Source organism: Castor canadensis, chromosome 10 (assembly GCF_047511655.1).
Source record: "Castor canadensis chromosome 10, mCasCan1.hap1v2, whole genome shotgun sequence".
NCBI lineage: Eukaryota > Metazoa > Chordata > Mammalia > Rodentia > Castoridae > Castor > Castor canadensis.
Window position 1 is genome coordinate 120,368,248 of NC_133395.1, and position 21,681 is coordinate 120,389,928.

General features: G+C 38.9%; 1 protein-coding gene across 4 annotated transcripts in view; it reads left to right on the forward strand.

Moving 5' to 3' along the window:
- Ptprg (protein tyrosine phosphatase receptor type G) overlaps positions 1-21,681 on the forward strand; it is a 658,629-nt gene that overhangs the window by 604,655 nt on the left and 32,293 nt on the right. For all 4 annotated transcript variants that reach the window (XM_074044097.1, XM_074044096.1, XM_074044099.1 and 1 more), the window contains 2 exons: positions 10,965-11,056; positions 18,473-18,569. In XM_074044097.1, the coding sequence (XP_073900198.1) occupies positions 10,965-11,056; positions 18,473-18,569 (189 nt within the window). The remainder of the gene's footprint in view (positions 1-10,964; positions 11,057-18,472; positions 18,570-21,681) is intronic.

The following is a 21,681-nucleotide window of genomic DNA, read 5'->3' on the forward strand; positions in this document are numbered from 1 at the left end:
TGCATACATTTTTATCATAATTTGTGATATATTTTTAAAGGTGTGGTTTCTCCTAAGGGTCCTTACTCTGGTGATACTTTTAATATGGGACATTTTAGTTACAGTGTTTGTGTAGACATCCAGGGAGGGGTACACTATTGATACGGTATGTGTCTCATTTGTCCTCAGGTAAAATAATAACGCACTGAGTATGAGGGACTGATTGGCAGAGCACACAATAGTGAGTCCCAGCAAATGCTGTAGACATTTAGAACTTTGACAGTGGGTTATTATTATAAATAGGACGTGGGATTTGAAGATCTCACCCCCACCATTCTGTTCTTCTTTGTCTTCCTTTCTCTTTTAGCAACTTTGTACTTTCTGCTGCTGAGTTTCATTATGGACTTCTACATTGAAATAGATATGCTACACATCTGTCCTCTGGACATTAATTGTTCTTTTGTGTATAGAGGCAGTACTTTTAGTATAGCACCCTGCCCGTCCTCACCTCCTCATCCCTCTTGTCTGGGTTTTACTTGTTTGTTGTCACTTCGCACTAGAATGAGAGCTTCCTAAGGGCAAATGAATGTGTTCTTAGTACTAGAAGAATACTTTGTGCGTAGTAGGCACTCTTTTACTATTGGATGGATGGATAAGTGTTACAGAGACTTATTTAAAGTTGTTAAAAGGCATAGCTGTGAAACTCAGAGGTAGAGTCATTCTCTGGGTACCAAAAAAGAACGCTTCTTTTGTTTGCAGAGTGTGACTAGGTATGGTAAAGGTTAGGGACTTATTAGTCCCTTCATGTGTCTGTGTGTAAAGTCATTAGCTATTGCTAGGGTTGGCTGTACTCTGCCTGTTCCACCTAAAACTTCTCACAGTATCAAGAAGGATAACAGAAAAGTCTCACTTGTTCCTGCAGGCTCTTTCTATGGCTGCCCAAAGACTGACGGGACTAGGCTTTGTGTTACCATGTGTTTTCTCTACTGACTTTTACCCTTGGTGGAGCAGACACTTGTCCTGGGAGAGGAGCTGCAGACAGGAGTCATGAGGGTTCATCACCATGGATCAAGTAGTTTTGTAGTACACTCACTTTCCTCTTGCAGCATCCAGAGTCTGTGTTGGGCCTGGGAAGTTCCTGGGAGCCTCTCTCCTCGGACCTCATTCATCTGACAAACACAACTATTGAGTTTCTTGCACATTTGAAATCCATTTTTAAAAAGACAAATGGTAAAATGCTTCTTGGGCTGTTGGCAGTTTTTATTTTCTTCTACTACTAGATTAAGAGTCAAAAACCCTGACTATACCATGGATCCTCTGGTCAGTGAATTGACTAACCTCTCAGCCTTAGTTCCAGAATCTAGAAAATGAAGAGAAAGCCTGCCCTGCTTGCCTCTTGAGGCAGTTGTAAAGATCACATGAGATGGCATGGAACAGGACTTTGGAAACCCTAAATGAAGTCAAAGTGTAAGCTGCTGAAACTGTCTTCACACTCATGGCATTACTAATCTCAGGTGCCATGAAGAAGGACCATTTTTATGGTTCTCATATTCAAATTCTACCTAACACAGAACTCTAACCACAGGGTGTACCCACCTCACACTGCCTTTTTGGAGGTTTTAGAACTTTCAGTAGGAAGTATGGAGAGAATGCCCTAAACCATGCCTGACTTGCTACACCTTTATGTGGGTGTCTTAGAAAAGAAATTGCCTTTGAATGTTTTCTGCTTTACTTCTAGCCACCTATTTAATTGCCACACTAAATTCTCAACCAAGGCATTTCTTTAAATGTGTTTTTCTTCCCTTTAAATGTGAATTTCTCCTGATTCATACTGATACTATGTATAAAGTCTGGGGAAAAAATTTCTTCAAATTCCCAATTGAGAAATCCATGGTATTCTCTTGTACCTGACTTGCTGTGGGAGGTTCATTCTTGATGAATTGTAAGACATTTATAAAACCGAATTACTTTAAATGCATGACACTGTGATGTTCAGAGCTTACACTCTAGTGACACCATGAGTAAGGGTGATCTTTCTCTGTTTACTCAGGGTTTCATAAAAAGCCTTGCCTTAGTGGGGGGCACACCTCAATAGGGAGCTGCTGAGAGAGTGACCCCTATATCACTTTCCTTAAGGAGCTTGCAACTTGACTGTGATGTCTGTTTTCTGAAATAAAATCCCACTGTCTTAATAGCTACATTTATGAAATACTTTAATTTATGAAGCACTCTTAACAGTCTTTCAATTTATTCTTTTGGTTTCCTCTGCTTACAGCACTACAACTGTCTTGTATAAGAAGAGTCGATATAAGAAAAACACGATTTTTAGTAAATCTGAGTTGCTCATTATTCACTCTACTAAAGCTTTCATCACAACTTTTCTTTAATGGGGACCTCCATGGGGTCATTTAAAGTGCTATGCCTTAGAAATTATCTAACTGTGCTTTTTCCTTTAAAAAAAAAAAAAGAGGTTTACAGAGTTAATATGGAGTACTTATTCTGCCCACTCAGTCTCACTTCTGTTTCATTCTTGTTCAAGATTAAATACCAAGAGTGCTGGGCCCAAGAGTTATCAACTTAATAATTTTTTTTTCATTTGAGCTCTACAGGTGATTTTTAAAAGATACTTATAACAACCAGTTAATGAACCATTCATTGTACTGGGTAAAAATGTGTACAGCTGGGTGTGGTGGTGCATACGTGTAATCTTATCTCTCAGGAAGGTGGAGGCAGGAAGATCACAAATTCAAGGCCACCCTGGGCTGGATAGGAGGACCCTCCCCTCTCTCAAGAAACAAACAAACAAACAAAAGCATGCAGCAGAGTGGGATTTAAAATCCAGGTACCAAACCATGTAGAATATGTAAGATGCTCCTATAGCTTACTTTACAGTTAACCTTTATTAAAAAGTCATCTAATAATTATTATTGATCACTTAACCAACTAAATGTTTTAAGTTTGTTTTCGCTACAGTCCAATAGAGACTGTAGATGATATCCCTGTTTTAGAAATGAAGAAACTGAGGCTCAGAGGTAGTAAGTTTGCCCATTTATGTATGTAGATGTATGTATGTAATGAGCTGATTCTGCAATTCTCAGTGTGACTTCAAAACACAGAGGCTTAGAAGTGGCTCTGCCACTTCTAGCATGTTATTCTGACAGTTTTGCTATCAGAACTTCAGGCTGCATTGATTGCAGGCATTTTCAAATGCAAGTAATGTTCTCTTGAGTCTTTTTTTGATCCCTTAATCGTTATCACTGGTATCAGCTATTTGCTTCTCCTTTAAATTCTCTTTCATCTTCCTGGGGGCAGTTTCCTAATTCTTTGTTGAAGTTTCTTCCATATTTAAAATAAAACAAAACAAAAAAACTCCCCTTATCTCTGTCTTGTTACTTTTGTTCTCTTTTTTTTCTGAAAGATGCTCAAGTCAGCAATGTTTCCATTTCTGTGTGAAAAAGTCTGTATGATTTAAATGACTTACAGGCCATTCACAAACAGGTTGACTATCATAGCTGTAGACATTGTCAGAGAGAGAGAGAGAGAGAGAGAGAGAGTGTGTGTGTGTGTGTGTGTGTGTGTGTGTGTTGTTTTTAAGACAGGGTCTTGATACATATTCCAGCTGGTCTTGAACATGTGCTCCTCCTGCTTCCACCTCCAAGACCTGGAATTACAGGTATACTGTACCATGCTGGGCTACAACTCTGGTTTTGAAAGCCCAAAACATAAGTGGAATCAAAAACAGTGAATGACTAAGGATAGCTTTGCTAATCTTTTGATACTCATCCCTTGAAGATAGTACTTTATAGAAATTTTTGAAGAATTTTGAGTCATCAGGTTTACTGATTCTAACTGAGATGTTGGAATTTAGGGCCTTCAGTGTGTGATTCTGGTTTAATATAGCAATGGTGGTTTTTTAAGAAGGAATACATTTTTTACTGATCTCACCTACACTTAGGAAATACAGAAATGCCAGAGACTAGATATGGTAACTAAGGTTAGATGCATTAGAATGAACTCATAACATAGGAGTGTTTATCCAGTGTGAAAAAGTTTCCAGTCATGATAGAAGTGACATCAATTCTTTTATCAGAAAGATTTTAGTATTTTAGTGACAACTCCATGTATGATGTATAGGAGAACTGGTAGGGGGTTAAGTTAAACTGACTTCTGCAGGAGGATGAAAGGGACTTTGACTCTTAATATTTTTCTCTAGTTTTTCTTTCATAACCAAATGTTTCATGGTTACTGGTTTCCCTTTGTTTCCATGTGAGGATAAGCATACATGAATGCAGTAGAGACCCAGCTGTCAGTCAGCTGGTATGCTCCATATTCTAAGATACTGAAGTGCCCACAGATTTCTGTCTTTAAGATTGATAATACTCTTTTTGTCTCTTTTTTGAGACAGGGTCTCACTATGTACTCTATCCAGGCTGAGTTGAAGCTTGGGATCCTCCTGCCTCATCCTCCCTAGTGCTGGAATTACAAGTGTATGCCACAATGCCTGGCAAAGTCATAACATTGAGAAGTACCTTTTAAAAAAATCTAGTGATCTAGGCATATCCTTCCATCCTTCTTTCCTTTCTTTTCTTGGGGAGAGCTCTCAGGACCTGCTAGGCAGTTACCCTACCAATGAACCTCATCCCCAGCCTGGGAATATTCTTTTGAAACAGCAATGTTGCATATTTTTATTACAGGTATTAATTAAGCATGACCTACAATGTCATCTACTGTATTATATCATTCTTTTAGACTTTCAGTGTCTATAACCTGTTTCTAGAGCATATTGAAGGGGCTTTCCAGATGCCCTACTACCAATGCTTTTCTCTGGAAATTAGGAAACCTAACTTTCTAATAAGAGCATTACAAAACAAAATGCAGCTGCTAACCAGTAGCTTAGAAATGCAGAAATGATTCATGCCTTTCCAGCAGTTAAAATACATCTTAGTAATTTGAAGGTCACTGGCTTCAGCAGGGTGCCAGCATATAAAGGGCTTTTAAACATGCAGTTTAAACCCCTTGGGATTAAACCAACCTTGTTGGCATATTTTATTTATGTAGAGATTATCTCCAAAGGAGATTCATTGGTCTTTTGACTATAATGAAACCTTTTCTTTATTGACTTCATTGTGTCATAAATGAAAAAGATTTCTTTTTATGTCAGGAAATAAAATATTCCAACCTCCACAACACTCTTTGCATCCTAAGAGTCTGCTTTAGACAAAAATCTGTTTGCCGTGTCCTAAGTCAGGAACTAAAACCTCGATAATGTTCTTTTCTTTCATGTTTTACATTATCCTTCTAAGTTGGCACAGCGGCCTAAACTGAGAGAGTAGATGAGAGGGGAATTCCTGAAATTAAGGTCTGCTCACTAGAGGTGTGCTAACAACACCTTATAGAAACCTAGCTGTGGGGATGGGGTCGGGCAGAGAAGGTATGAGCAGCTCTCCTCTGAGCTGGGTTCTGTGCTAGGGCCTTATGTCTTCTCCCTGACCACAGTCGGGGGATTTGGTTGGAATTTGGGATAGGGTTGTAAGATCTGCTAAGGGTTAAATGCAGTTTTTATCTAAAGGGATTGTTCACAGAGCAGATGACTTAGGGACCTGTGATATCTTAATTGTATCTATCTATCTGTGTGTGTGTGTGTATGTGTGTGTGTGTGTGTGTGTGTGTATTTCCCAACTAATCTTTTCTTAAACTGGCCTTCAGCCAGTCAACCCAGCAGTTACCATCTGTGCAGGAAGGTAAATAACACTATCTGGTATCTTCATGGTGAACAATTAGTGTGTATTTTCCAGGGAACTAATCTTACTATAAAACAAAGCACATCACTTCAACCCTTTATGGTTGCAAAGTTTCTTTGGGTCTTAGAAGATAATCCCAGTGGAAAAATCCTGGCTCTGGAGTCAGCCCAGTGCTGTCCCTAGATGGTGGCAATGGGACTTAGACAAGCTCTTGGTCCCTTAGCCACAGTGTCTTGTCTATAAAGTGGGCAGGATCTCAGCCCCTAGGGATATGCATGGAAAGCAAGCAGCACCTAACAATCAGTTATTGTCATGATGCGCTCATTAGGTCATAATGCTCTCGCTCGCACCCTTCTTCCTTTTCGTGACACTGTGAATCGGGTATTGCTGCTGGTCCCATTTCACAGGTGAGGGAAGGGAATCTCAGGGAGGCAGAGTCACAGCACAAGGCAGGCTGGCCCTGGCTTTTCTGCTGTCACCATTCCCTCTGGATGCATGAGCCACAGATGGCCCATCGGTGGGGGCTGAGTAGAGTAACAGCCACAGTGCTACGGAGTGCAGGCTAGAGCTGGACTGGCGGTGCAGCTCCTCCCTGTGAGGTACGCCCAGGGACAGCTTCGCCTGCTGATTTTTCCTTTCTAGTAGCAAACCAAAGTGACAATAAGAAAGTTAACTTTTTCTCTTTATTTATCTGACTTCCTTTAAGATTAATAGAAAGCAAATTTAGCATGTATCAGTAGGGTAGAGAAGTCTAAAAGTATTGGTGACCCGTTTCTTAACAGTTCCACAGAAGGAAGTACAAAAGTGACCTAACCATAGATTTTGGAAGCAGCTTTTTGAGGGGGAGGGAGGGGCAGTACTGGAGTTTGAACTCAGGGTCTCACATTGCTAGACAGGTACTCTACCACTTGAGTCATACCCCCCAGCCCTTTTTTGCTTTATTTTTTGTATTGGATCTTGCATTTTTACCTGGAGCCAGCCTCTTACTCAGGTCCTCCTACCTGTACCTCCTGCACAGCCGGGATGACAGGTACACAACACCATGCCCTGCTTGTTTGTTGAGATGGCATCTCTGATTTTGGGCAGGGCGGGGCAGGCAGTACTGGGCTTCGTACTCATGGTGTTGTGCTTGCTAGGCGGGTACTCTACCACTTGAGCCCCAGCTCCGGCACTGGTCTCACTAACTTTTTGCCCAGGCTGGTGTCAAACTACAAACCTCCCAGGCTCTGCCTCCTGAGTAGCTGGTATAACAAGAGTGAGCCATCCTACCTGGCCCAAATAACTTTCCTTTACATATGTTTTGTTCTTTTTTCCCAGCAGTGTCACATGTGAGGTCCACATTTCCTCAGCTTTGAAGAGCTGAATCACTTGAGCAGAAGTTGCTTTAGTTCACTCTCTAATGTTCTGCTTTCATTATAGACTGACCAAGTGAAAAGACCTTGTATTTTCATAGTTTAAGTCTAACCACCAAGAACCAATCTCTTGGAACTAAGCAGAAATAACAGTATTTGGTAACAATAAGCCTCTCTTCTGATACCAATTCCCTTTTAATTATATCAAACATTTTTTAATGGGTGATCTACTAATAAGGGGTGGTCCCATTTTTGCCTGAGCTAAATCTTTGGTATCACACAATTCTGCAAGTAATATTTTATCAGATTAACCAGTACTCTGTTCAATGTCTTGTTCTTCCTGAAGCTGGTGCTTTCAGAGTATATCACTGTGCATAGAGCACAGGCTTTGAGTTCATCCTGGCCTTGAGATCTCAGCTATAGCATCGAGTTGCCTCAAGCTTCCTTATGTGCATTGTAAAGGTAACTCTGTTCCTTTCATCTGGTTCTTGGAAAGAAAAATGTATGAAAAACATTACCAGCTGGGCACCAGTGGCTCCCACCTGTAATCCTAGCTACTCAGGAGGTGGAGATCAGGAGGATTACAATAGTTCGTGCACCCTATCTTGAAAGTACCTGACACAAAACAGGGCTGACAGAATGGCTCTGGTAGGACACCTGCCTAGCAAGCATGAGGCCCTGAGTTCAAACCACAGTACTGCCAAAAAAAAAAAAAATTACCACAGTCTTTGGCAACCAGCTAGGGCTTAATAAATGGTGACTTTCTTCTCATCTACCAACTCTGTCTTTACACCGTAGTAATTTCCCATCAAACAAGTAAGTTCATGAAAACGTATTCACTTAGATTCCAACCCATCTTTATTCTTCATGTTTCTCCTACTGCAACTACCACATCAGTGACAAGGATTCTCACCTAAGTCATCATAGCCATCCCTTATATGGCATTTGTAGTGTTCATATGATTCTACACTTTGTTATGTTAATTGCTGTCCCAAATGTTGCTCTTGAGCAGAAACCATTTTCCTAATATGTGACTGCATCCTAGATGTTCAGTAATGCTGGACCCAGTGGTTGCCAATCCTTCTTCTATACCATAGCCATTCCCTGAGTCAGCACACTCTACCCTGAGTCTGCAGCCACTTTCCTCTGCCTCCAGTTAATCTTTCAGAACTTGTTTTCCCAGCTCTAAGATGGATATGAAAATCATAATGTATCTCTGCAAGAACAGGTTAATGATACATGTAAAATGCAGTCAAAGCACCTGGGCACTAATTAGTACTGATGATATTCTCTGTAAACTTTAGTTTAACACAGACATTGAGCGGGAAATAAGATCTTCTAAATGGATATCTTCTTCTAACACGTAGGACCTTTCTAGATACAAACTGAGCAGATCAGGTCTATGATGCTACTCTAAATTACTTGGTCTTCTGCTAGTTATATTAATTTTATAATCATTTGGCTTGTGTTAAGATGACTTAGTGGAGAGAGGAAAATAGCCTTGTATTCATCTTAAGATACAGAAAAAAAGATTTATGTCCACACAACTATTTTCTTGAGTGAAAGACCATTCTGTGTCACCCGGGGAGGTGATGACAGTCAGTACAGTCTGCATCTGTATGTGCATTTCCTTGTCTGGTAGTTTTATGACGTTATTGGTGGTGCCTGAAAAGCTGGAGGGTGTGGCTAGACTTTCTTGGGTAAAGATGCAAATTGGAGAAATGAGTGATCACATATTTCCCTGACTATCGCACTGAGCTCTTCTGGATTTTTGCTGTATCTAGCCACGGGGTAGCAGGCAGACTGATTTCTGGGCATGTGTGACATTACTTTGGATATTACAGTTGAGTGCTTTGCAGGAAAAAAACAACTGAAACTTAAAGAATTTCTTTCAATAATTTGAGATTGACTATGACCTTCAAAATACCATGGTTTTTTACCTTAGAATCTTGCAGTTTTGAAAATCTTTTATGTTACAGGGCGTATCTGAAGTTGACATGGCTTTTCTTATTTTGAACTACAGTCTACAGCCTTCATCATGGCACTGTCTGTGTACTGGGAATTGGAAAATTCTGAACTATGATCCTTTAGTACGTGGTTCCTTCTCCTTATTACACTGTTAACTAGGTTACTCTGCTCTTGGAAAGTGCCATGCCTTCATTTCTAAATAAATAGGAAAGAATTGCTATGGTCTGTAAGCCAGGGTGTCTGTGGGGTTGGGTTGTGTCCGGTCTCACTCATTTTGCCTCACGTGCGAAGATGGGCTTATTCTTAGGCTAATCTAGCTTTGTACATTAACTCTTTCTTTGGCTTTCTTTAGCTTGAAATCTTTTCCATGCCACCAATCATTATTGTAGGATTCGCTTACTTCTCAGCATTTGAAGTGAAGTGATCAGATAATTTTGGAAATTGTTCTTGAACTGTGCATTCTGCTAAATCTTCTGTGGAAACGTGTTGGCTCTGCTTAGTTTGTTAATGCTGGTTACATCACTAGAGTTATAGATTTCTTGGGCATACAAAATGATTTGCATATTCATGAATATCTTCAATCCTGAAATATTTGTAAATAACTTGGCAATTTTTTTCATAAGGTTGCCTATTAAAATGATAAGGACTTTAATTGTTCACACAGATAGTATTCATGCTTACTGAGACCACCTATTTGACAAGTAACATTTCTCTGCCCAGCAACTTAGATTCTGGATCTGTAAGTCACCTTTCTTAAACAAAGTAGAAGAGATTCTATTTTCCGCCTAAGAATGATTCAAGTTTGAAAATGTCAATAGATGCAAAAAGCCACCCTAGAGCTTTGCTCTCTCGAAAGAAAGTCGAGAAGGAATGACATAGTCAATGTTAACTGTCACCAGATGAAGAGAAATCAGATTGTCAGGCCTGGATCTATAAAATTCTTGCCAAAGTAGGACCTCATTTACACATACAGATCTTCATACCCTTTGCTAAGAAAAGCATCTGTGGCAGTTTAGATGTTTGTGCGTTTGCCAAAGATCTTTCACTCTGAATAAAGTAAATGTCATGTCTGTTGTTTATCTCAAATTCAGCGGAGTATTTTTAAAAGGAAATATTTGTGGGGGAGGGTCGGGGGGAGGAGGTCGAGGAACTCCAGTGCGGTGGGTGTGGCATTTAACAGTAGTGATCAAGTACAGGATAGGGTCTCTGTAAATAAGCCTAACGTACACTTTGGATTTACAAACTGAAAATGTCCTTTGGAAGTGACAACGCTACCATAAATTGGGAAGTGGGGAGTCTTCCTGAATCTGTACCTAGTCTGTCAACGCAAAAAAAAAAAAAAAATCCAGTTAATTCTGTCAAACTGATTATTTGGCATCATGGAGACACAGCTGTCTTGAACTAAAATTCTGGAGACTTAAAGATACATGGCATTGTAGCCAGAGCCAGCTGGTACAAGGGCATCTATCTATGTACAAAAGATTGCGTAGACCTCAAAGATTGGAAATGGAACTTAATTGCTCCAAGTTCAAGCTGGATCCCCGTGAATAGCAATTTTTAAAACACACACACTCAAAACAGGTTGTGGTAAAATTTCTTGGCAAATAGGTACTGTTGGTAAATTCACACTTAATTTATGATGTAGTAACTTAACTATGCAAATTGTTTTGAATATAAGAAGTAAAGGGATGTCTGTGAGTGCCTTTTAAAAATATTCCATTTAATTTGGCTTTATAGGCAACGAGATCCTAATGTAAAATAAATCCTGAGACTTTTCTTCAGGACATCTATTTCAGATGACACAATCATACCATTCTTTACAGAAACCAAATATTTGTTTAAAATAAGTATGATCTGCTTTATCAGTGTCATTTGTTTTATGGAAGTATTCTGTGTGACTTTGAATATCATTTTCTTCCCCCAGATGACATGGAAGCCATTCCTGTCAAACAGTTTGTTAAACACATTGGTGAGCTCTATTCTAATAACCAGCACGGGTTCTCTGAGGATTTTGAGGTATGTTTCAAAATTGGAAGTTAATTTCCACAAACCTAACTCTTATTTTTCAGGGTGTGGGGTTTTTTGTTGTTGTTGTTGTTGTTGTTTGGGTTTTTTTGGTTTTTTTTGTAAACTGAATACACTCTAAGCTTTGTGTTACGTTAACAATAACTATGGAAATGTGAGATTTTCTTTTTTCTTTGATGACTTTGACAACCATTCTTTCCACCAATAAAATGAAGTGAAAGGGAGTTCTTTGGAACTGTTCTGAACGTGCACTTTTCAGAAGACCAGACTCAGTGGTAGAGAAGAGGCCAACTAGTGGGGCCTGTTTTTCTGGTTTTTTTGCATCCTAGTTGTAACTGGGAGCAACAGTCGCAATGCAGCGCTCCCTGCTTCCATGGCACTTCTGGGGTGCACATGGTGTAGTAGAGACAGCAGGTTTGGCATCTGAAGAGCTGGGTGCTGGCTCCACCAGTAGTGTGCTTTGCAGTCCTTGGGCCAATCACTTCATCTCTGATCCCCAGTTTCCTCATTTTTAAAAATGGTGCTAATGTCGCCTAAAGATCCTAAAGATGTTAAAAAGAAATAAATGATAAACATCCTTACAAGTGCTGGGTTAATAATTAAGAACCAAGCAAAGCCTGGATTGTTGTTGTTTTCATGATTATTAATGCTTGGAGAGAAGACATGGGTTAACACAGCCTCTGATTTTAAGAAGTGGTGTATAGGAAACAAGGTAGAGAGTGGCATGCACCACCCTGCCAGCTCTGGGTTCTGTGCCAGTTCAGCAGTGACAGGGTGTCAATGAGGAGCTATTAAACAGACTGCCCTTTTCTTCACTGAGGCGCTTAACTAAGGCACATCTCTGGCAGCAAGAGTCCTGCCGAGGAGGCCAAGTTTTCATGGCAGCTCAGCTGTCTTCTAGCTTTGTGGGTAAGTCAGTTCCTTTCTCTTTCTCATTTCTACATTAAAATGGAATGGAAATGAGGATGAAGAGGCTAGTCTGCCCACTTCTTACACCATTGGTTATGGGGCTCAAAGGAAGTAATGGGAAACACACACTGAGGAGCCATACAGCTGGGAGGCACAATTATCTTGCATAAACAATGAGAAATAAAAATTAGACCAAAATCCCCTGTCTCTATGCAAATTTGGAATCCCCAAAGGCTATCAGAAAGGCAATTATATTGACTACTCATTTTAAATGACGTTTTCCTCATAGTTTTTTGTCTTTGTTCTTGTTTTTTCTTTTTTTGTTGGTTGTTATTGTTAGTTTTTGTATTGTATGTGTTTTTAGCCAGACAAAAGCAGAAGTGGTAGAAAGGACACTCTGATTTATTCTATCATATGCTTTATGGAACAAACAAAAACATGTCAAGTATTTAATGCTGCTGTTAGATGCTGACCCAAAAAAAGGTGCTTATTCAACTACAAAGAACATGGTTTAAGTCAAACATTTTGTATTCATGAGGACGGCAAATGTGTGTGGTGTTCAAGTGATTTAGTTCAATTGACTGTTGACTGGATGACTGAGCAAGAATATTGAGGCATTTAACAGTGTTGATGGGATTCAGGACAAACATTTATCCTCCAGAGAGCAGAATTTGATCAGGATGATTAGATGCAACTCCACTTTCTCAATTATGTATGATTTGAGACCCCCGTGCTATTCATCACAGCTGGTTTTGACACCATTTAATTATTCAAAATAATCAGCTGCACCTCTGTAAACTTGATCTGACTTAAGATGGGCTTTGTTACATCAAAATCATGCCTGCTAGCAAATCCTGGGCATCTGTACCCATTTCTAGCCTAAAAATAATAATAGTGACATTGCGGCTTTAGTCACCTGCACTGAACTTAGTAGTAGTTTAACAGTTACAGGAGTATAAAGAGGAGGTGGGTAGGCAGGGCACATTATCCTCACTGTTGTTATTTCACAGTCTTGCCTGGTTTGAAAATTTCTACATCGAAGCTATTCAGAGTTGGAAGAATACTCTTGCTTCTAAGAAGAACAGTGATCCAGCAAGACAAAGGAGAGAATAAGACATACAAAAACTCACCAATATACCATCACCGGCTAATTCAGTGAAAATTTCAAGTATTGTAAAATGGAAGCATTATTCCTCTTTGTAATTCTAAAAGGGAAAACTGATAACATGCTATAAAAAATATTAAGGCTATTTTATAAGTAGAGTTAGTAACAGACTATATAAGAAAGATCACAAAAAAATTTTGTGGACTAATAAAAATAAACGTTTTATTATGCTGAGAGTAGTAACCCCAGAGGTCCAGGTCTATTTATGTAAAATAACAATGGCCGAATTTACTTCGCACTGTGTGTAATTATTCCATTCCTTTTTTAGAACTACCCTGTGATGTGGGTGCTATCTCATTGTCCTCATCTTATAGATGGGGAATTTTTCAAGAGAAAACTGAGGCCTTGGAAACTAGGTGCCCATTACCTGCCTTTCTGAGATAACCCAGAATCTGGCTTACAAAAATCCTACCCAACATCTTAATAGAGGCCCACAATTAGTCAAAGCACTGATTTTAAGAGTACAGAGACACACCACTTAACAAGCAATAGTTAGCGCCTAGGAAGAAATAAAACAACTCACCATTCTCTGGACATAATATAAGGCACAAATATGAATTAGAGTCCTTACCCTGATGAGTTCAGCCTAGTATGGATGTAAGGAGACCAGAGTAGAACTAAAGTTCTACTCAGGGAAAAGCAAAATAAGTGCTGTAAAGCAGGTAGAAAGTTGTGAAGAAGTGCAGAGGAGAAAGGCACCTATGAATTTCAGTTGGCTATTTCAGTTAGCTATTTCAGTGAGAGTTCTTGCCCTGTCTGGTTTTAAGATCTTGGAAGTAATAAGCTACAGTGAATAACTCATGTTTTCAGAACTGTGCTGCTTGGGGGAGTATGAGAAAAGCAATTCACTGTTAGTTTTGAATCTTTGTCTAGAGGTAATGCTGAAAGCCAGCATTTTATCCTTGTCAGATAAATTTTGAAGATTGCAAAAAGCTGGCTACATCATACCTACCTCTGAAAGATATTGCTATCACTGGAAATAACATCAATCCTTATCTTAGGATAGTGTTCCATGACCCATTCCCATGGCTTCCTGAGCTGACTTTAGCCTTATTGCCCTTCTCAGGAAGAGGCTTCCTGAGAGTAGTTTAACCACATTAACAATCACTTTCCCAGCCCCTCCAATCACAATGCAGAAGACAGAGCCTGCATGTTCTTTCAAAAGGAGGCATCTCCCTGGGTCCACAGAATTAACAGATGGGTTGGAAGAATCTGAAGTTTAAAGGGAGAGATAGGCCAGAGATCCATAGGGGATGACCCTTGTTAGAATTAATCAGCTGAGCTAGATTTGGGCTCGTTGCTCATCTTAAATCAAGACAACAAGGCTTTGTCCACCTGAGCCCATGTGCTGCGGGACCAGTGACCACAATGGCTTTGTGTTATGAATGGAGACTTCTGGGTTGCTGATGACACATAACTGTTGTCCCTGGACAGAGGTGTAAGGCTGCACAAAAGACTGCTGCTTGCAAGAGAGCAGAAATTGACCTGACACAGCTCCTTGAGCTTCTGTGACAGAATGCCAGTTTGGTCTTAAAGAAGATTTTTTTCTTAAAATTATTTTGAACCTGTTTTATGAAGAAAGTCATAGTTATTGTTTAAGACTTATGAAGAGTGGGGAAAAGTGAGTTAGCTCAATTTCACAAAATATACATGAAAAGTAGTTTTATGTTCTGGACAGCTGTAGGATGATAGGTACTGTGTTATCCTTTGCAAAAATGGATTAATTTTTCTGCAAGTGATAAAGATAGATGAATTTGGGTGGGGAAGAGAATTGGCATTCTTAGTAAGGTATCTGGAGATAAAGCAGAGAGCAGGAATTCATACAGTCTTCCCAAGGTCCAGGGAGTTAAAACTGACTGTGATTAGAAAGGTGGAAGATGGGATAGGACCTTGAAAGGCTGGGGAATAGATCTGGAATTTATCCAGAGGTTTATGAGTACAAAATAACAAAGTCAGCACAACATCAGAAGAAAGTTGATTTGGTGGCATTTTGTAGCCTGTGCAGAAGACAGCAGAGGTAGGAAGATGCAGTGTGACCAGCCCCTGTGAAGGGCCAGCTCCTTATTGAACACTGTATCAGTGCTGGGCTGCAGTCATGACCTAAACTGAGCAGACTTGTGTAAAACAGTCCCCTTAAAACTATAGGTACCTATCCTATAGCTATAGGCTACCTGAGTGGTATACATACTTGTGCAAAATATTTTCTTGGAGGCTTGTCTTGCTAAGCAATCTGAAAGATTTCTGAATGGTTTTTGTTCCGTTTTTTTTTTTTTTTTTTTTTTTTAATAAAGCCAAAGAACCTTAGGATGACAGGTCTCCTAGACAACTTCTCCCATCAAAACTCAAGGCAGGAGGTGATTAGCCTATTTTGTCTCCCAAGAATTCTGGCTGTATCAAATGTCAGCGTTTTTATGAAACCTCCAGTTTTCCTTTGGCTCTCTCCTGTGGTCATATGCCTGTTAATATTCAGAATACTCATTTTTGAGGATTGTAGCTTTGTTGTAGACAAGGAAATATAAATAAGCTTAAACTATTTATCAAAGTGCTGAGTAGGTGACTTTACAATACACACTGCATCAGCCAGTGTCACTTTAAAGGGTTGTTAACTCCTATTAAAATCATATTAAGTTTGAAACAGCAATTCTGATAGAGAAAAGCCACTCCAGGATCAGATGATATTACCAGCATCTAAATGAGCCAAGCAGCACCGCCAGGAATTACAGATGACAATTATTCACCAGACAAAATCAGAAAGCCCTAGGCAAGCCCCATGAGTTCTAATAAAATCAGATTTAGCTTTATCTATGACTACTCTTTGTTTTCTGTCATTCACATAATTGGAAAAGTAAAATAGAGACAGTGGATCAAACCAAGGGTTTTGTATAACAAGAGTTTGGCCATATTGAGTGGCTGCTGTAAACAGTGCAGACAGCTGCTCTCAAAGAGCTCTGGTCAATTGCATTATGTTCTAACAGAGGTTCAGCTTTGGTCCAATAGCTGGTCAGATCCACACAACAAGAAAAAGAAAATCAATAAATAACCAGAACAAATCTGAGACTAAAGAACTAAAAGCTAAAATCTCTCAGCATACGATATCTAAAGAACTCAGTCCTTAAAGAAGTACACGCCAAGGATATGACCTTCAAAACCCAGAAGCAAAAGAACATCAGCCTGTTTCTGGGATTTGTATATAGACCGAGTTAATATCATCCAGAATACAAATCCATTTTCCCAAAGTTTTCTGCCTTAAAACAGCGTGCCTCGGGCTTTTAAAGCAATTCCAAAAGGCAGGTTCCAGTATTCCCCGAGTTTGGCTAGCATGGCTTTTGCTTTTGTAGATGTGAGCTTATCTGACTTATTACTTTGTGCCCACACACTTTTCTCATTTTTAGAGAAAAGAGGCAAAGCCAGCCTTAAGGCCTTTTAAAAACTACTGTTTGCAAAACCACATGTTAGGAACTTTTAAAAAATAGAGCAGAAAAATATCAGAATTTGTCATATTTGATAAGAATAAGAAACAGATAAGAATCATCATGAAGCACCCTTTCCCCAAAGAGATGGATTGAATTAATACCTGTGGGGCTTTTTTTTTTTTTTCAGACAGCTGGGATGGCCTACAGTTATGAAAAATTCAATATACAGCTTCCAAGAACTGGAGAATCGATGCATATGGTTTCCTTGAGCAGATAGTAACCCTTTATTTTTACACCTTAGTTAAATTCTTTACTTCCAGGGAGTGCCTTCTTGCAGAAAGGAGAGGCACTCCTCTACTGGGAAGTATTTGGTGAATATACAACACAACCAGATCTTTATTGTCCTCATGCTTAATGTAAATGCTGTGGAAATCATCCGTAATTGCTATGCAACTCCTTTGTGAAAAAAAGTCTGCGTGCTTCTAAACTCTGTTACATCTGCTATGTGTAAAACATTTCTCCTGATAATTTTGTGCTACTTTGCTCCTGTTCTTTGCAACAGCTGTGCACTGCTAATGACTTCCCTTATTAGTTAGCTTCAGTACTTTCTTGGGTTTGAAGCATTCAGTGTAGAAAAATTTGGCTTTTCAGCAACCTTGTATTTGGCTAAAGGGATGATGTTTATATCCGGGGCCAAAAGAGCGGGAGAGAGTTGCTTCTGCCACTGCGATTTTTTTTCTAAAGGAAGTTCACTGGAATAAAAATAGACTACAGAAGTGATTTGTCTGATCATACAAATCTGAGCTGGACAAGACAATTAGTTGAACTAAATATTAGAGTAATTTCAGAACGGAGTCTTTTTAGTCAATTTGCCGTCCTATGATTATAAAATGAGGCTGTGAGGCCTCTATGCACATTGCATGGTAGAAATTGTGTTCCTTGGAAAGTTCCATTCGTCCCGTAAGACTCAGGTGAATTGTCATGTCTTGTTTTAAGCCTTCCTTTGTTTTTCTTTGTTCGCATTTTTTTTTCTGCTTTTCTTAGGTCTCTGGTCTGTTGATCACATTTGATTGACAGTATCTTTTTTCCCTCATCAACTCTTGACATATTTAAAAAGAGAGATTCTTTTGTATCCCAGTGCCTACTCAAAACTTGTAACAAAAGTAGACGAATGATGAATAGTAAAGAATGAAATCATTATTATCTTCTTCATATGCATTATATGCAAGTTATTGATATGGGAATAATTATATCTGAGTTTGGGCTTGAGGTGGTAATGGCAAATTCAATGCTAGGGAATAAATATTTTGTCTTTGGCCGAATAACATGTACATGAATATCATACATCTCTCTAGACACATTAAGACAAATTCTGAGAAGTACCTCATTAGGCAATTTCATTATTATACGGACACCATACTCACACAAACCTAGAAACCTAGACGGTCTACATCACCCACTCAATGCCATCTCTTGATGCAATCAAGAGACACAGCAAATACAATGCTGTTACAGTGGCTGTCACTTCTGTGAAATAGCATACTTTTTCATGGTACATTTTTATGAATAGAAAAAACATACTCTAAAGTAATAATAAAAATACAGCATAAATGCATCAGCTGGTAATAGACACTTGGTACCGTCACACATTATATACTACACATTATTGGATTACTTTATACAACTGGCAGCACACCAGGTTTGTATGTCAGCCTCACCACACATGTGAGCAATGTATGGCACTAAGATGGTGCCACAGCTTTGACGTCACTAGGAGATTTTTCAGTGACAGTATAATCCTATGGGACCACGGTTGTATGGGCAGTCCATGTTGACAGATATGTTGTCATGCAGTGCACGATGCTAGTTCGTTTTTTTCTAAATTGTGTCTAAAATCTTGCTGTCTGCTTTCTTCCCTAGGAAGTCCAACGCTGTACAGCTGACTTAAACATCACTGCAGAACACTCCAACCATCCGGATAACAAGCACAAAAACAGATACATCAACATCTTAGCATGTGAGTAATAAACTTTAAATTATCTTTGACTGTAAGGAAATTAAATCTTCATGCTGAGTGTAAACTGCAAGCCAAACAGTCAGAACGAGGATGCCAAGAAAGAATGACACTTGCAAGGTAACCTCCCCTCCGCCCATCTTCAGGCACGTATTAGAAGTGGAGACGTTTTCTTCCCCCTTAGACTTTCATTTGTCTAACAGATCAAGGTATGTATGCTTTGATAATGAAAAGCAGAGACACCAGTGATTATAGGTCACTCACACTTTGGTAAGGACCATGTTACATAGCAATTTAACGGTAAATTTAAATTGAACCACTTAAAATTTGAACAGGACTATAAAGTTTAAATAAGGCTTTTGTGAAATAGAATTCACATCCCATATGTAATATACCCATTTAAAGTGTACAGTTCAGGGAATTTTTGTATTTTTGGGGTTGTATCATTGTCACTCTAATTTTAGAAAAATTTTTTGCACCCCAACAACAACAAAAAGAAGAAACCCATACCTGTTTTTGCAAGGACTCCCAATTCCTGCTTACCTCCATCCCCTAGAAATTGTCTGTTTTCTGTCTCTGAGGATTTGCATATTCTGGACATTTCATATAAATGGTATCACAGAATATGTAACTTTTCCTATCTGGCTGCTTTCACTTAGCATAGTATTTTCAAAGTTCATTCATGTTGAACTATGTGTCAGTGCTACATTCATTTTTAAGCAGTTGCTCTACCACTTGAGCTACACTCCCAGCTTTTTCTCCACTCCTTTTTATATGTAAATAATGCTCCATTGTATGGCTATATGACATTAAGTTTATTCATTCATCATTTGATAGACATTGTATTTTTTCCATTTTTGGAATCATGCTGCTCTGAAAATTCACATACAAGGCTTTATGTAGGCATACATGATCAGTTTTCTTGTGTGTACACATGGAAATAGATTTGCTAGATTATATGAGGACTCTGTTGAACATTTTACATTCCCACCTGCAATCTACGAGGGGTCCGGGACTCCACCAACTGTCCTGATGGGTGAGAAGCAGAAGCCCACTGTACTTTGAATTCCATTTCCGTAATGACTGGTGATGTCGAGCGTGTTTTGTATATCTCTTTGGAGAAATGTCTGTTCTGATCCTTTATGCCTCCCTTCCTCACTCCCCTTTTAAAAGATGGATTACTTTTCTTCTTTACTTTGAATTTCCCTTTATGTATCCTATCTACTATTTAGGTTCATAAACATTTTCTTTCATTCTTTGCACTGTCTTTTTTACTTTTTTCCTCTGAAACACAACCTTTAAATTTTTGGTGAACTCCAACTTACCTATATTGTTGTTGCCTGTGTTTTCGTATCATATCTAAGAAAGCATTGCCTAATGCAAAAATCATACCAAAATTTACTCCTGGGTATTGTCCTAAGGGTTTTTTGTTTGTTTGTTTGTTTGTTTTAGCTCTTAAATCTAGGTCTTTGATCCATCTTAATTTTTTATTTGGATTCTACTCGTTCCATTACCATTTGTTGCAGACTTTCCCCTCATTGAATTGTCTTAGCACTCAGGGAAAATCAGCTTACAATAAAGTAACAGGTTATCTCTGCAGTCTTAACCAATTCTGGTGATTTATATGTCTATCCTTTTGCCAGTACCACACTGTCTTGATTACTGACAGCTTTGTGGCAAGTTTTTAAATTGGAAACAGTGAGCCCTCTTCTTCTAAACTGTTTTGGCTACTCTGGGTCCCTTGTGCTACTGTATGAGTTTTAGGGTCAGTTTGTCTATTACTGCAGAAAATGGAACTAAGATTTTTGATCGGGATTGCATTGAAACTGAGATTAATTTGGGATCATTGCCATCTTAACAATATTGCCTTCCAACCCATGAAGACGCTTACTCAGGTCTTATTTCTTTCAGCAGTGGTTTATAGTCTGCATTGTACAAGCTTGTGCTTTTTTTGTTAAATTTATTCCTAGGTATTGTATTCTTTTTAATGCTACTGCAAATGAAACTGCATATTGCTGATTGACAATGTATAGCAATACAATTGGATTTTGGTATGTCGATCTGGTATCCTGCAACCTTACTGAACCCATTTGTTCTAATTGTTCATTTATGAACTATGAATTCCTTTGGATCTTTCTGTATAGAATGATATCATCTATGAACAGAGATAGTTTTACTTTTCCTAGGTAAAGTTATTTTTGAATAGAACTGTTTGTTTACAAAGTGAGGAGGGAAGGAGAGAAAGAAAGAAAAAGTCATTTTCTTTCCCCTCCAGTCTTTGAGGTTGTTGTGAGGATTTGTCCATCTCTTCTTACCATACAAATCAGGTGGAGATTGATACACATCTGTGTCCTACATGTATCATTCTCTGGACTGAATCAGCCTTTAGTGACCTCTTCTGCTTTGATTAAAAATAGATGTCCAAGAAGAGACACAAAATGAAAGAAACATGTGTGTGATGTACCAAGGGTGATGTGTTCTGCGGAAAAGCCACCATCTGAGCTTAAATGTGGTTATACTTCCACAAATTCAGAGAGTTGGGTTTGGTTTTTTTCTTTGTCGCTCGGATTCTGAGCATATCACCTGTCGCTTACCTATCCCTCTATAAATGCCTTTATGTCACAAACAATAGCATAGAAATGTCCTGGAGACAAGTACAACCAGACCATAAATGTACCATGAACATGATACAAGAAAAGCCTTCTCTTACAGGGCCATTACAGCTTTCAGGGAATATGTAGACATCACTGGATCCTGTGATACTGATCTGTTGGTCAGCCTATTAACTTTTAGTCACATATGAATTTTGAAACTTGAAGAGTGTCATGCTAAGAAATAACAAAACCATGGCTGCTAAGGCATAGAAGTATGCATCCAGAAAATTTTTCATTGAGGGCCTCTTTATAACTGGTAGTTCATTTCATGTAAATTCTTTAATTTCTGAGAACATAAGCAATTCACAGTTCCAAGAAAGTACAAGACTTTCAGAAACAGGACTTGGTGCAATCTAAGGTCAATAATGCCTACACTGATCCCCTCCGTTCACTTTTTTTTAACAAGCCTTTTATGAGAACAGCTCTAAACAAATACATGTTGGCTTTGCCCATTCTTTTCC